This window comes from Rana temporaria, chromosome 2 (assembly GCF_905171775.1).
Source record: "Rana temporaria chromosome 2, aRanTem1.1, whole genome shotgun sequence".
Classification (NCBI taxonomy): domain Eukaryota; kingdom Metazoa; phylum Chordata; class Amphibia; order Anura; family Ranidae; genus Rana; species Rana temporaria.
In genome coordinates this window covers 25,136,072-25,153,176 of record NC_053490.1, presented here as the reverse complement: position 1 = coordinate 25,153,176, position 17,105 = coordinate 25,136,072, and the positions used below count along the sequence as shown (strand labels likewise).

Genomic DNA, 17,105 nt, shown 5'->3' with positions numbered 1-17,105 from the left:
CGCGCCCATGGAGATTTGGAGTTCAGCTAATTTAAAATGGGGGCTCGGGGGGGGGGGGGAGTGTGGAAGGTGTTTTTTCACCTTAATGCATAGGATACAAAAATGCAAAGCTTTACAACCCCTTTAAAGAATGTTGCCATAGACGGCATTCCTGCACGTGCAGATGTGGTGCCTTGCTGCAGGCCTGCACAGCTGTCCTCCTATTGATGTCTCAGTCTGCTAATTGAATTTGCAACTACCTAAGGGTGTCCTGGCCCTAACCCCCTCTCCCCCCAAATACAGAGAAATAAAACCTCTTTTACATCAAAGAAGTGTCTGGCGCCCAATGACTTTCACCATCTTTGCACCCACTATGCCTCACAACCCACTACATACAGAAGGATGTCGGCTATCTCTGGCCCTGGAGGTTCTCATAAGACCAAAGGAGGCCTGAGACCTTGCTTATTTATTATGTTGTGGTCAAAGTTCCACTTTAACCACTTCAGCCCTGGACCATTTCGCTGGCCAAAGACCAGGCCACTTTTTGCGATTCGGCACTGCGTTGGTTTAACTGACAATTGTGCGACGTGGCTCCCAAACAAAATTGACATCCCCTTTATTTTTCACACAAATAGAGCTTTCTTTTGGTGGTATTTGATCACCTCTGGGGTTTTTATTTTTTGCGCTATAAACAAAAATAGAGCGACAATTTTGAAAACAAAATCAAATTTTTTAACTTTTTTGCTATAATATCCCCCAAAAATAAAACGTCTTCCCTTTTTTATTTTTTAGGCCGATTTATGTATTTTTTATGGCTGACACTTTTTGACACCGTTTTGGGACCATTGTCATTTTTACAGCGATCGGTGCTATAAAAATGCACCGATTACTGTAAAAATGACACTGGCAATGAAGGAGGTAAACCAGTAGGGGCCACTGAAGGGGTTTAAGTGTGACCTAGGAAGTGCTTCTAAATGTTAGGGGGCGTGGCTTTCCGTGACACGTCACTGAACGCTGTTCCCGATGACAGGGAATACCCAATCGGTGTCCTGTCACTAGGAAGATGTTGTGTTTTACACTGACATCTCCCCGTTCTTCAGCTCTGTGACCCGATCGCGGGACACCGGCAGACATCGAGTCGGAGCTTGCGACCACACGGCCGCAAATCTAAAGGGGACGTGTGTGTGTCATACATACATACATACATACATACATACATACATACATACATACGCCCAGCTGTGCCATTCTGTCGACATTAAATGAATGAAAACTTGTATAGCGCAACACATGCGAACTTAATCGCCTCTGGGCGCTTGTTGTTCCTGTCTCCTTTGGTATCAAAAGAGATGAGTTTTGATCTTTCTCCTGAATGCCAAGTGGTTTTCCTCCAACCGAATGCTGGTTGGTAAAGCGTTCCATAGTCTAGGCCCTTTGTTCTGACTCCGATTGTTGTGATAGCGATATATCCCTTGCTGAGACCTCTATGCCTGGCCTGTATAAGCAGATATACTCACTGCGGACAATCCTTGTCAGACAGCTGAACTCGTCAATACCGATTCATTCAAAAAAGGTGTTTATTCTTTAAACTTCAGAGGTTACAGCAGATAACAGGAACAGCAGATGAATGGTGATAGTATTGTGCGGTCAAAAGATGATGCCTTTCCTACCTTGGGCAGAGTACATGAGTGTCCTTCTACATGTGGCTTGCTGGCTGAAGAGATGACACAGGAAGTACTCCACACAGGAAGCAGGGAGGGGCATACATACAGTGAAAATATGTGGTAACTCAAAGAATCACATAAACATGTGCATTGCAACAAAGGCCATTAGATGGCAGCATAGGATAACACATAGATTTAGCTATGAGAAAATAGTAGGCAAACCACACTATATAGACTCTAATCTATATAACAATGCTAATATTAACTGAGGCTATGCATCTCATATTCTATGCCCCTATTGGGGCAGCACACTCCCCGTCTGGCATGATAATGCCACTATTTACATAATACAACGGTAGTTATGCAAATAAACAACAGCGCAATTTGCTTGATGTCTTGAAAACCTGAAAGGCATAATGGAGAACATGCATATAATACAACAACTATAATATAAGGCTTCAAGTTGTGACAACTAAAGTTCCAGATACTTCCTTCTCGAAGTCGCAGGTAGGATCCAACAGCATACCCAAGTAAGTTCAGTCTCCAAACGGCAAGAGCAAAATGAGTTCCGTGATAGGTCTGATGAAAGTCTTTACAGTCCCTTGTCTTGAAACTTTCACCTCCACCTTACGTACCTTACCGTCATCACTAGGAACGCTCTTTACAATAAGACCCATAGGCCACTCGACTCTTTCAGCTTGCTGATCCTTAAGCAGAACGAGATCTCCAACTTGGATGTTAAGGTTCGGGCGCTGCCATTTCCTGCGTCCTTGCAGAGTAGAAAGATACTCCATCTTCCAACGATTCCAGAAGCAGTTGGCAAGGTGTTGTATTCGCTTCCACTGATCGTAGCACAGATTTCCTGATTTAAAGTCTCCAGGTGGCACGGGAACAGTCCCAAGCTTTTGGGTAAGAAGAGTGGCTGGAGTAAGGATAGTTGGGGTCTCTGGATCTGTAGACACTGGAACAAGTGGTCTTGAATTGATTATGGCAGATGCTTCTGCCAGGAAGGTGGTTAGAATCTCGTGGGTAAGTCTTGTGGAATTCAAGTCCATGAGCATAGAGTCCAGTATTTTTCGCGTGATTCCTATCATTCTCTCCCATGAACCACCCATGTGGGAAGAATGAGGAGGATTGAAAGTCCATGTGCAGCCTCTTTCAGCTAAAAGGTCTTGTATTGGCCTAGAGTTGAGCTGTAACTCTCGACAAGCTCCAACGAAATTAGTTCCACAGTCGGATCTTAGTGTCTTGACTGGTCCTCTGATGGCAAGGAACCGTCTTAGAGCATTGATGAAACTTGAGGCATCCATAGATTCTATTTCTTCAATGTGTACTGCACGTACACTCATGCAGGTGAACAGCACTGCCCATCGCTTACTATTGGCTTGGCCACCTCGTGTTCTGCGGGCTGTTACCATCCATGGTCCGAAGACATCCAGACCAACGTGAGTAAAGGGTGGGTCAGTACTTAACCTGTCAGCTGGCAAATCTGACATTTGCTGTTGCTGATGTTTCCCTCTTAGTTTGCGGCACTGAACACAGCTGTGCAGTGTAGCTGTAATCTGTCTTTTTGCTCCTATAATCCAAAGGCCTGCAACTCTTATGGCTCCCTCTGTGAAGTGTCTACCTTGGTGTTTCACCCTTTCATGGTAGTGCCGTATGAGCAAAGTGGTGATGTGATGGCGAGCAGGTATAATGAGAGGATTCTGTTCTTGCTCACTGAACTTAGCCTTGTTTAGGCGTCCGCCAACCCTTAACGTGCCATCATTGTCAATGAATGGGTTCAGGTTAGCAATTGGACTGTTTTTTGGAATGTCCCCCTTGTCACGGATACGTCTGATTTCTGAGCCAAAGACATCCTGTTGTACACTGCGTATTATGATCAGTTCAGCTTCAGCAATGTCTTTTGCAGAAAGAAGCTTTTGGCACATGTGCCAACCTTGACAGTGAGCATCTGTGAGCTTCGTGTGAAAGCAGTGTGCAATATGAACTAACCTTGCGGTGGTGCGTACCAGCCTTGTCCACTTGGAGAAACGTTCAAAGCGTTGACAGCCCAAGGCACATCTTTGTTCAGTTCTGGTGACAAGGGTTTTAACTTCAGGACGAACCTCTGGATCTTTGTCGGGTTCTAGAAGACTAAAGACGTCAGCCGTGGTTTCTTCTGGATCAGCCAACAAGAATTCAGGACCTGTTAACCAAGAAGAATTTACGAAGGCACTCGCAGACACTGGCCTGGTGCCATGATCTGCAGGATTAATTTCAGATGGAACATAATGCCATTGTTCAGGTTTAGATGATTTTCTTATTCTTTCTACACGGTTGCTGACATAGACATAGAAACGTTTAGTCTTGTTGTATATGTAGCCCAGAACAACCTTGCTGTCTGTGTAGAATTTGATGTCATCTATCTGAATGTCTAGCTCACGCAGTATGAAATCTGCAATCTCTACAGCTAGCACAGTCCCACAAAGTTCAAGCCTAGGAATTGTGTGTTCAGGTTTGGGTGCTAACTTAGCCTTCCCAAACAGAAACCCTACATGGGTTAGATTAGCTGAATCCCTTACCTTGAGGTAGGCAACAGCTGCTATGGCCTCAGTAGATGCATCTGAGAAGATGTGCAGCTCTTTCCTCCGACTGGTGGCAAGGGAAGTCGGAGTGTAGCAGCGTGGTATAAGGATTCCATCTAAGGCATGTAACGACTGTTTCCAGGACTCCCACCTTGAAAGTTTGTCTATTGGTAGTGGGGCATCCCAATCTTTGATAGTCTCTGAGAGCTGTCTAAGTATGGATTTACCTTGTATGGTGATGGGAGCCACAAATCCCATTGGATCGTATAGGCTGTTCACCACTGACAGAACTCCACGCCTGGTAAATGGTTTGTCTGCAGAGCTGACTTGAAAGTCGAAGCTGTCCTTTAATAAGTCCCACCGTAGGCCCAGACTTCTCTGCACAGGTGGCATGTCCATCCCCAGATTTAAGTCTTTAAACCCTGTGGCATGATCGCCAGGTTGAAAGGCTTTCATAACAGCAACACTGTTTGAGGCAATCTTGTGTAGTCTGAGGTTAGCCTCAGAAAGCATAACTTGTGTCCTTTGGAGCAGGTCTATGGCTTCTTCCGCTGTAGGTAAAGATTTAAGTCCATCGTCCACATAGAAATCTCTCTCGACGAAATGTCGAGCATCTGCACCATACTCCTGTTCTCCGTCAAGAGCAGTCCTTCGTAAACCGTATGTTGCGACGGCAGGTGAGGGGTTATTTCCGAAAACATGAACCTTCATGCGGTATTCAATCATCTCATTGTTCATGTTGTTGTCACGGTGCCACAGAAACCTTAGGAAGTTCCTATGGTCTTCTCGTACAATAAAGCAATGAAACATTTGTTCAATGTCCGCAGTTATGGCAACTGGCTCTCTTCTGAACCTCATGAGTACACCTACAAGGTTGTTGGTAAGGTTAGGACCAGTGAGAAGAATATCGTTCAGGGATACGCCCTGATGTTTGGCACTGGAGTCGAACACTACCCTAATTTGTTTTGGCTTACGTGGATGGTACACTCCGAAGAAGGGTAGGTACCAGCACTCATCGTGTATTTGAAGAGGTGGAGCTGGCTCAGCATGCTCATTGTCAAAGATCCTCTTCATAATGGTAATGAAATGGTCCTTCATTTCAGGCCTGTTCTTTAATGTTCGTTGAAGTGAGTTGAATCTGGATAAAGCCTGTTCCCGATTGTTTGGCAGTTTGACCTTTGCAGCACGAAGAGGCAATGGTGCAACCCAGCTGTTAGACTCATCCTTGAAGAACTCTTTGTCCATTATTTTGATGAAATCTCTGTCTTCAACTGACAAGGCTATTTTGTTGTCGTCACTTGTGGTACAAAACACTGTGGTACCTAGGTTGTCATCACAAAAGATAGGAGTGACATCAGGTACTTGGATGATGTCAAGAGGCTTCTCCTTTATTTCATGATGGTGAGGGCACTCTTTGAAGTGGGATGCACGTCCATTTCCTAACATGTAAGTTTTGAAGGAGTGGATCTCAGATGACGTACACATTCTATCCAGGCATACATCGCCCACTATTACCCAGCCTAGATCAAGTCTTTGTGCATAAGGGGCATCCTCAGGTCCATCACACTGCTCACGTACCTTATGTACTCTAAGAATGTCTCTTCCTAGCAAGACTAAGATTTCAGCATTCATGTCCATTGCGGGAATCTCATCAGCAAGGTGCCTTAAGTGAGGATGGTGATATGCAACCTCTGGAGTAGGAATCTCTTCTCTTTCGTCTGGTATCTGGTCACACTCGACTAATGTTGGTAGGAGTATGCCCTCTTTCCCTTCGATATGAGACACCATGAACCCATCGACCCTTCTGCCGAAAGTCTCTACGCGACCAGAACAGGTTCTGAGAGTATACGGTGTGGCATGACCCTCAATGCCAAAGATCTCAAAGAATTTAGGCTTGACCAGGGATCTGTTGCTCTGTTCATCTATTATGGCATACATCCTGGCAGCTTTTTCAGGTTGACCCTCTGGGTATACCTTAACAAGGCATATCTTGGCACAGCACTTGTGATCTAAACCTTCTCCACAGACTTCTGTGCATGAAGAAGAAACATTCTCCTGGGCTAGAGCGTGGCTTCGTTGCTCCCCGCCATGATTTGAGAGAGGGGTGGAGGTAGGTAGCTGCTGTGGGCTGTCTGTAAGTGGAGTAGGATGCATAGCTGTCACATGTCTTTCGCTGCTGCATTCTGTGCACTTGATGACAACTTTACAGTCCTTGGCAAAATGACTATAAGAAGCACAGCACCTGTAACATACTCCAAGTTTCTGGAGAATCTCCCTGCGCTCTTGTAAAGTCTTTGCTCTCAGCTCTCGGCATTTCTTAAGAGGGTGAGGCTTCTTGTGAATAGGGCACTGACGATTAGGATCTTTATCACCCGAATCACTCTGGTATGCATGAGAGGATACGGGTGGTGAGATGTCTGTCCTTTTAACAGATATTGCTCTATGAAAGTCTCTGTGTTTAGCTGCTGTGTTGTCATACCTTGGAGATGGTGATGAAGCAGGCAAGTTGGGTTCACTGAAGCTGAAATCATTTCTCATCCAGGCTTGTTCACTGATGAACCTGCAAAAATATGAGAATGGAGGAAAGGATACGTTATAGTCTCTTTTGTACCTTGAGCCCTGCTGCGCCCATCTCTCCTGCAGGCCGTATGGCAGTTTAGACACCACTGGATTGACACCATGAGCAGTGTCCAGGAAGCTTAGACCAGGTAGACGTGGGTCTGTCTTTGCCAACTCTAACTCCATGAGGAGGTCACTTAGATCTTGGAGCTTGCGATAGTCTTTGTTCCCTATTTTTGGGAAGTTTTGCAGTCTCTTGAATAGAGCGCTTTCTATGGCTTCTGAGCCACCATAGGCTTGCTCAAGTCTTGCCCATGTGGCAACAAGACCTGCATCTGGGTGGTCAACATGTACTGTTCTCAGTCTTTTAACACGATTTGCAGATTCTGGCCCCAGCCACCTTATGAGCAAATCAAGTTCGTCCTTGCTATTAAGGTTGAAATTAGCAATAGCAGCCTTGAAGGTTGATCTCCAGGCCCTGTAGCTCTCTGGACAGTCATCAAACCTTGAGAGGCTGTTGATAATGAGCTCACGGCGTGCCATATAGCTGGCTAAGTCATTCAAGTCTGATCTCTCACTCTTTGGTGCCAAAGTAATCTGTGGAACCCCTTGGGTGTGAAAGTTCTCTGGTGAAGAAGGGTGAGGTTTACCAGGATGAAATGATGTTGCATGAGCGCTTAACTGGTGTAGTCTTTAAGGCTTCTGCTGGCTGTGGCTGGAGCTGCGGCTTGTCGCTGGAAGTCACCTTGTTGATGGCAGGAGTTGATGTGGTTTGCTGCGTAGATGCTCTGGCGTTGTGGACTTGAGGAGACTCAGGCATTTTGAGCTGGGAGGTCCCTGAGTTGAGAGTCAGAACAGTGTTGTTAGTAGGAGGTACAGGAGATGACTCTGTATCTTTTGTAAACATTATGCTTTAGCACATAATCACTGGTGCGATCAATTGGATCTTCCAGTTCTGCTGGGATAAGACAGTCTGAATTAGTACTTTGACCCATTGCTTGTTCAAGGACTTTCAGCCTTGCTAGCGCACCTGCTTCCTCTTTCTCTATTTGCAGAATCTTTATTTGGGATTCCATTTCTGCTTGGCGAGTTTTGCTTTGGGCTTCCATCTCTGCTTCAAGAGCTTTGCTTTGGGCTTCCATCTCTGCTTCAAGAGCTTTGCTTTGGGCCTTCATCTCTGCTTCTTTCTTAGCAAGGGAGCTTTGCGCTTTTTTGGATTCAGCATCAGCGCGGGCCTCTATTAGCTTGTCGCTTAATGTTGAACTTCTGGAGCGAGAGGATCTAGAAGAACGTGCAGTGTGCTTGGTTGATGTTGATCTGTGAGATCTGGTCTCTTGCAGTTGAGCAATGCGGAGTTCTGCCTTACACTGAGCATTTTTCACTAAGAGATCCCTTTGTTGGTTCGGTGCATCAGTCTTGGTCAGTTCTGCTGAAGAGTCCTCTATATTACAGTCTTGCAAGAAAGCAGTGTATTTTGCAGACAGCCGTTGGTAATGTTCATACGCAGCAGATAGGCGAACTATAGAATCTCCTAGTTCAGCCGGTTGATCATTAAAGTGTGGCAAAACTGACATGCAGTGTGAAGTTCTGTCCCAGAAGTCCGATAGCTTGCTGGAGAACTTATCTCTAGTGTATTCATAGTTTTCTCTGAGTTTCTGTATTGGTTTTATTGTACGCTTGGGTCTTACACTCTGTTCAGCAATATCTGCAGAGTCTGCTCCCTGTACGTCTGCGGGTTCAGAGGCATGATGAATCTGCGTTGGTTCAGCCGTAAAAGAGTGTTCAGAGCCTTGTCTAGACATTTCTCACGGTTTTGTAAAAAATGGTACTGTCTCTTTAAGAAGACGAACAGCAGCTTAGACAGGTGGGGTAACACAGTTCAATTAGAGAAACAGCTTTCAACATTCACATGAAGCGCATTAAGCTTGTGCGACCATGTGCTTTCACAAGATGGCGGCTGGCACTGAGCTTGATTGCAGATTAGGCACACACATATACACAGCATGCTGTAAGAATTCTATGCATCTTTTGACTGTTCTGACTCCGATTGTTGTGATAGCGATATATCCCTTGCTGAGACCTCTATGCCTGGCCTGTATAAGCAGATATACTCACTGCGGACAATCCTTGTCAGACAGCTGAACTCGTCAATACCGATTCATTCAAAAGAGGTGTTTATTCTTTAAACTTCAGAGGTTACAGCAGATAACAGGAACAGCAGATGAATGGTGATAGTATTGTGCGGTCAAAAGATGATGCCTTTCCTACCTTGGGCAGAGTACATGAGTGTCCTTCTACATGTGGCTTGCTGGCTGAAGAGATGACACAGGAAGTACTCCACACAGGAAGCAGGGAGGGGCATACATACAGTGAAAATATGTGGTAACTCAAAGAATCACATAAACATGTGCATTGCAACAAAGGCCATTAGATGGCAGCATAGGATAACACATAGATTTAGCTATGAGAAAATAGTAGGCAAACCACACTATATAGACTCTAATCTATATAACAATGCTAATATTAACTGAGGCTATGCATCTCATATTCTATGCCCCTATTGGGGCAGCACACCCTTGGACCGCGAATCTCCTTTCTCCTTTGGACTTGTATCTGGCTTTCGGTATCTGGAGGAGATTTTGATTGGTGGAACGCAGAACGCGATTGGGATTATGAGCTTTTCTTTTTTCGCATAGATATTGGGGAGCATTCCCATGGATACATCTATGCGTTAGGCAGAGTGCTTTAAAAGTGATTCTGTCTTTTACTGGTAACCAATGAAGGGATCTCAGTGAAGGTGAGATTGATTCCCAGGGTTTTTTCCCAGTCACTAGTCTGGCGGCCGTATTTTGAACGACTTGTAGACGAGCGATTTGGTACTTTGGGAGTCCGAGTCATTTGCATAGTCCAATCTTGAGTTTACAATAGCTCCCACCATGACCGCTATGTCTTCCTTGGGAATAAAAGGAGTAAGTCTGCGTATTAGGCGCAGCAGATGGTGAGATCTGCTGACTACTGACCCTATTTGTGCATCCATTGTCATGTAGGAGTCAAAGATGACCCCAAGACTTTTGACTTTGGCGCTAGGGGTGATGATTTTGCCCAGAATGGGTGGGGGGGGGGGGTCCAAGTTGTTGCAGGTTGATTCACACGTTTGGCGTGAAACAGGAGAAGTTCTGTTTTCGCTCCGTTGAGTTTAAGATAACTCTTTGTCATCCAGTCCTCTATCAAAGAGAGGCATGTCTCTAGATTGAGGTGATGATCCTTTTTATTGCAAAAGCGGAAATATAGTTGCGTGTCGTCTGCATATGAGTGGTAGAGCAGTTTTTGACTGCTAATAATCTCAAAAAGAGGGCGAAGATAGATGTTGAATAACACCGGCGACAGGGGGGATCCTTGAGGGACTCTGCACGATAATGTGCGTTTCTCAGAAGTGAAAGGTCCTAACTTCACTATTAAGAGGAGAACCAAGATAAATCGCCTTCTGCGACTCTGGCTACTTCAGCTAGCCGAGTCAATAAAAGCTTGTGGTCTACTGTGTCGAAGGCTGCGCTCAGGTCCAACAGAACCAGAAGACAAGATGCTCCTTCGTCTGCGGCCTCAAGAGCGTCGTCCCATATTTTGAGCAATGCGGTTTCTGTCCCGTGTCCAGGCCGGAATCCCGATTGAAATGGATCAAGTAGGTTGTGGGTATCTAGATGCTGTTGCAGCTGTTGTACCACTACTTTCTCCATTACCTTTGAGAGTACATTTAGGCCTGTTATTGGACGATGGTGGAGTGGGTCCTTGGGGTCCAGGTTGGGTTTCTTCAAGATGGGTCGAATTATACCCTCCTTCAACTGGGAGGGCACTATGCCTTCCCTGAAGGATTGGTTGATAAGCTGCGTGATAGGAGGTGCCAGGATGTCGGCGCATTCCTTCAGCAGTTTAGTGGGGATGATATCATTCAGCGCGGTGCTGTTACGCAGAGTACCGATGATATTTTTTGTGGCATGGATAGAGATGGGTTCCAGCGTGAACTTACCTGGTTGTGGTGAATTACTGCAGGTATTGTGTAAATCATTACGGGGAGGGTTGAGGGGGAATTATTTTGCTGAATGCTTTGTTGGATCCCCTCGATTTAATGAAGTAATCCGACGATTCACTGCAAAATTCTTGTGAGTCCGAATTGGGGGCTTCAAGACATCCTGGATTCATGGTCTGAGTGACCAGCTTGAAGAGTTCGCGTGGGCGATTAAGGGCGCTGTTGATAGCCTCGGAAAAATAGTTTTTCTTGGCTTTGAAGATTTCTTTGTGGGGGTTCTTAAAGCGGGGGTTCACCCTAAAACAAAAATAGAACGTTACATCCAGCATACTGCTGACATCTACAATATGCTGGATTTTTTTTTTTTGTACCGCTGTAGTTACGGTCTTATGGTATTTTCACGGGGCTTCCGGGTTCTCGCTCCCCCGGGGAGTAGGCGTTCCTTAGATGATTGACATTCGGGTAAAGCGCGTCATCGCCTTCCGAAAATATCCGAGGGGGACTCGGCACTTTACGGCGTCTGCGCAGTCAGCTCTACACGCCAGGCGCCGTATAGCGCCGTAAAGAGCCAAGTCCCCGTCGGATATTTTCGGAAGGCAATGACGCGCTTTACCCGCACGTCAATCGTCTCCTGGGAGGATCAACACTCACTCCCAGGAGACATTGCGCAGAGCTCCCCGTCGGGGGGGGGGGGGGGGAGGAGCGACACGCCCACTCCCAGCAAGGGAGAAGACCCGGAAGTGCGGCTGAATACAGGGAAGTGTACACATTAAAAAAGTTGTTAGGTTAGCGAAAAAGTTAATTTTGAGGGTGAACCTCCGCTTTAAAGTGAGTGCAGCGGTCGGCAAGCTGTTAACAGACCCATCGTCAACAGTGTAGCTCAATAAAGCCTCATGCAATGAAAACTTGCTGGAGAAGCATTTCATCCCCACGTTAAATTTGCATTGAAAAAAGCATTTTAGATGGAAAGTTGTATTTAAAAAAAAAAGAAAAAAGAAAAAAAAAATACTCTTATTTTGGCTATGAAACTGATTTTAGATTTACCCTAAGCTATTTATTTAATTTTAGATAAAAAATAAAAATGTTTCGTACCCAAATAAGAGTATTATGAGCATCTTCTCCTTCTTTTTTTTTTCTTAATTCGTAGGGTAAAAAAAAAAAAAAAAACTTTTGCGACAATGCTGTTCTTTCAGCAGTCCTGCCTTTACAAATACATCTGTATCCTGCTGGAGTTGCATGTCTTTAAAATGAGCTGTGCTTTTGGTTTTTCTGTAGCTTTCAGGATGGGTCACTTGGGAAGGAAGCCAGGCTACAAGCTGTCATGTATATAATATTCATTATTTTGGAAAAAATAAAAACTACTGGAGGTTTTGTTTCCCGTCGTTTCAAAAAAAAAAAAAAAAAAAGAGCAGACTTGTTCTGCTGATTTTAAAATGTAGAACAATAAATCTGGGAATTACAGCCTAGAACAGTTTACATATTGCAGGAAAACAAGAGGACTTGTACCAAAATGTTAAAGTGATTGCAAATGCAAAAAATTAAAACCAAAACCTACATGTTTATACATGCATGTATAAAATTGCACACAATGGCCCCTAGAACCGGTTCACACAGGGGCAACACGACTTTGTGCGCGACTTTGTGAGGCAACTTGGACACGACTTGAGCGTGGACTACAGCACGACTTACAACGCAACTTTAAGTCGCCTCCAGGACGGGACTTTGCCAGTGGCTTATCATGAGGGGGAACTCCATGCCAAATTTTAAATAAAAAAAAAAAACGGTATGGGTTCCCCTCCAAGAGCATACCAGGCCCTTAGGTCTGGTATGGATTTCAAGGGGAACTCCCTACGCCAAAAAAACGGCATGGGTGTCTTCCCAAAATCGATACCAGACCCTTATCCGAGCACGCAGCCGGGCCAGTCAGGAAAGGGGGTGGGTACGTAAAAGTGCCCCCCCTCCTGAACCGTACCAGGCCGCATGCCCTCAACATGGGGCGGTAGGTGCTTTGGGGCAGGGGCGCCCTGAGGCCCCCCCCCACCTCAAAGCACCTTGTCCTTATCAACATGGGGACAAGGGCCTCTCCCCAACAACCCTGGCTGTTGGTTGTCGGGGTCTGCGGGCAGGGGGCTTATCATAATCTAGGAGCTCCCTTTAATAAGGGGGCCCCCGGATCCCGGCCCCCCACCCTATGTGAGTAATGGGGTACATCGTACCCCTACCCATTCACCTGGGGGGGAAAAAAGTGTCAAGGGAAAGAAAAAACCCTACCCAGGTTTTTAAAGTCATTTATTGGGCAGCTCCGGGGGTCTTCTGACTTCTCCGCTCTCTTCTTCTTCTGCCGGGCTCCTCCGCTACCTTCTTGCAGCTCTTTTACTAGCGTGTGGTGTGGGTGTGTTAGAGCTGCACGATTACTCGTTAAAGAATCGTGATTCTACCCCCCCCCCCCTCCCGATCTTAAAGCATTTCCCCAATTTCTAGAGTTCTCTGCTCACTTATGACAGCTGATAAAAAATCCAGGCAGTCTGCCAAGTTTCTCTACATTGGAGATGACTATAAACAAAGTAACATTTCGTTATCAGATGAAGGGAATGAACGTCTGTCTGTAGATGAGGGCAGTTTAACCACTTAAAGACTAAACCTTTTTCTGACACTTACAAGTTAAAAATCTGTATCTGTGTATAACCCCCAACCATTAAATATTCTAAATTATTATTATTATTATTATTAATATTTTTTTTTTTTTTTTTTTTTTAGCAGAGACCCTAGAGAATAAAATGGCAATATTTTGTCACATGGTATTTGCGCAGCAGTCTTTTCAAACACAATTTTTTTTTTTGGGGGGGGGGGGGGGGGGATTACTTTACGGTTTATTTTTTATTCAATTAAGTTGGCCCAATTTATTTTTTGAATAATGTGAAAGATGTTACGCCGCGAGAATCCTGATCTTCTAAGCAAAATTGTGATTCTGATTTTTAGGCAGAATCGTGCAGCGTGTGTCCTTCTTCTTTTTATTTATTATTTTTTTTATTCTTACACGTGATTGGATATTCTTTGCAAGAGACATTGTCCCTGAGTGAATGTGAAATTTCAGTTTGCAAAGTAAACGGCCTATTTTGTCTTTCATAAATCAACCCCAATGTGTCTCATTAAGCTGAGAGAGAGTTGGCTTTGCCGTGTTTTGCTGTTATCCTGAGTATGTAGACGGGAGGAACTCCTTTCACACTGGGGCGGTTTGCAGGCGCTGTTGCGCTAAAAATAGCGCCTGAAATGGCGGCTTTCACACTGGGGCGGTTTGCAGGCGCTGTTGCGCTAAAAATAGCGCCTGAAATGGCGGCTTTCACACTGGATCGGTGAGCTAGCGGGACCGCTCCAAAAGTCCTGCTAGCCACATCTTTGGAACGGTGAAGGAGTGGGGTGTTTACCGCTCCTTGCCATTGAAAGCAATGGGAAACAGCGGCTATACTGCCGGCAATGCGCCTCTGCAGAAGCGCATCGCGGGCGGTATTGACCCTTTTTTTTGCCCATAGTTCCACCGGTAAAGCGCCGCTAGAAATGGCGGTGCTGTGCCACTACCGCACCTCCCGCCCCAGTGTGAAAGGGGCCTTAAAGTGTTACTAAACCCACAATAGTAAAATCGGTCTGTATATGCAGTAAAGCATGCTTGTTATGCTCACTAGACATGTGCACTGCCAAAAAATTCATTTAAAGTTATTTAAATTTTTTAAATTTTTTTGTAAATTCGGGAAATTCAAAACATTTGTTTTTTTCCGTTTTTTTGTTTCATTCGTTTTTTTTTTTTTTTTTCGTAAATTCGGGAAATTTTCGAAATACGTAAATTCGGAAATACGAAAATATTCGGAAATACGAAATTTCGAAAATGTCAAATTCGAAAATTGAAAACATTTTCAATTTCGAAATTCGGAAGTACGAAAATTCGGAAATACGAAAAGTCGAAATCTGAAACTTTTTTTTCAATTTTGAAAAATTCTAAAATTCGAATTTTTCAAGTTTCGAATTTTGGAATTTTTCAAATTTGGAATTTTTTTAATTTTCCGAAATTTGAGAAGTTCGAAAATTGAAAATTGTTTCAAATTTTGAAATTTAAAATTTTTCGTATTTATGAAATTTCGAAAATGGAAAAATTCGATTTTCAATTTTCGAATTTTTCCTTTTCGAAATTCGTAAATACGAAAATTCAAAATTCGGAAATTTAAAAATTTCTAAATTTGAAACATTTTTCAATTTTCGAAATTTCAAATTTTCAAAGTTTGGAAAACTTAAACTTGAAAAATTCTAAAATCCGAAATTCGTAAATACGAAAATTTAGAAATTAAAGAAAAAAAACGGAAATACGAAAATTCGTAAATTCTAAATTTGTAATCACGAAAATTCGTAATTAATTTCCGAATTTTCGTAAAAAAAAAAGAATTCAAAACAAAACAAATTGCACATGTCTAATGCTCACTGTGGAACCTAAGGGGGTTGATCTGCCGCATTGTGTAAAAGAGCAGTTTGATCCTGTCATCTCCTGATAATACAGAGCCTTTGGGGGCACTCTGCACATGCTCAGTTTGGTGCATTGCTAGAGCGTGGTTGGGGTGTGTGTGTGTGTGTGTGTGTGTGTGTGTGTGTGTGTGTGTTTTTTTTTTTTAGCCTGACTATGTAACTTTTTAATAAGTTGAGTGCTGGCAACTTCTTCTATCCTCTCAATCTAATCACCCAAAACGCGTCCTTCCACTTCCAGGGCTCTGGCTGCTTCGGCTCCAATCTGGCAGTTTGAGGATTTGGTTCCTTGTAATCTATATTACCAAATTGTGACAAATGATTTTAAGAAGAGTGGATCCGGGTGTGCGGAAAGCGTATCCAAGTCTTGGGCTGCCATAAACCGCATGGCAGAGACAGGTAAGTGTGTCTGGCATCATTTTGTACAGATGTTGGTAATGATTATGACCTTTTCTTTGGAGAACCTGTTAACGCGTTCCTCCTCCTTCCCTTATTACAGATGATGGTATGCGATGGCTGTCCAGCGCGTTTCACATGTGCTCTCCCTTTAGATGCAAAGAGGATGTTGCAATGATGAAAAGCTGGCTGTCTGATATTTGGATAAACCTGGCCATGGTGGAGTATCCGTACCCCGCCAGTTTCCTGGAGCCATTGCCTGCCTGGCCAATTAAGGTAATCTATGAAAAAATTTGATTATATTTTTAAAAGAAGCGGTCATTAAACCAATCCCTCTGGGGTGAAATGCTTTTGCTGGTATCTAGGGCCGAAACAACTACCGTATTTATCGGGGTATTGCGCGCTCCGGCGTATAGCGCGCACCCCTAAAGTGGACCCGCATTCCTGTAAAAAAAAAGATTTTAGTACTTACAGTTTTGGTGTCTTGCGTGGCGTCCATCGGCGGCCTCGTCGGGTCCGGCATCCGTCTGTGGCTTCAATGGTGTCCTCCTCGTTGGGTCCGGCGTCCTTCTGCGGAGTCCTCCCCGCTTCCCGCTCCGAGTTTGAACCACTGCGCCGGCATATACCAAGCGCAGTACACTCGGGTATAGTCGGGCAGGCTCGGCTCCTCTCGAGGTCACGTCCAGGACGTGACCGCGAGAGTAGCCGAGCCTGCCCGACTATACCCGAGTGTACTGCGCTCGGTATATGCCGGCGCAGTGGTTCAAACTCGGCGCGGGAAGCAGGGATCGGCGTATATCGCGCACCCACGATTTTGGCCTGATATTCAGGGCAAAAAAGTGTGCGGTATACGCCGATAAATACGGTAATCGATTATGAAATTAATCGATTAATCGGCCAGTAACATAATGGGGTTAAAAAAACTAAAATTAGCCCTTTATAGTACAAAAAAGCAAATCGCTACTGTAAATATTACTTTCACTGTCCCACAGTAAAAAAAATGAACCCCTTACAGTAGCGATTATTTGCTCTTTTTGTACTTCTTTTTGTTTTTTAAACCCCATTATGTTACTAAACCTCTCAGGCCGGGGTCACACCTCTGTGTTTTTTTTTTTTTTGGTGCTTTTTGCAGAAACACACTACAGTTCATTTACATGTTTTCCTATGGGACACGTTCACATCCATGATTTTTTTTCAGCTGCTGCGTATTTGGAAAGGGCAAAGCGCAAAACTGTGCTATTTTGTTTTTTGGTTCAATACACAGTACAGACCAAAAGTTTGGACACCTTCTCATTCAAAGAGTTTTCTTTATTTTCATGACTATGAAAATTGTAGATTGACACTGAAGGCATGAAAACTATGAATTAACACATGTGGAATTATACATAACAAAAAAGTGTGAAACAACTG

At 44.3% G+C, this 17,105-nt stretch overlaps 1 protein-coding gene across 1 annotated transcript in view; it reads left to right on the top strand.

Annotated features, from left to right (window-relative positions):
- Positions 1 to 17,105, top strand: part of LOC120928902 (prolylcarboxypeptidase) — a 91,119-nt gene that overhangs the window by 46,062 nt on the left and 27,952 nt on the right. The window contains exons 5-6 of the mRNA XM_040339968.1: positions 15,541 to 15,698; positions 15,799 to 15,971. Of these exons, the coding sequence (XP_040195902.1) occupies positions 15,541 to 15,698; positions 15,799 to 15,971 (331 nt within the window). The remainder of the gene's footprint in view (positions 1 to 15,540; positions 15,699 to 15,798; positions 15,972 to 17,105) is intronic.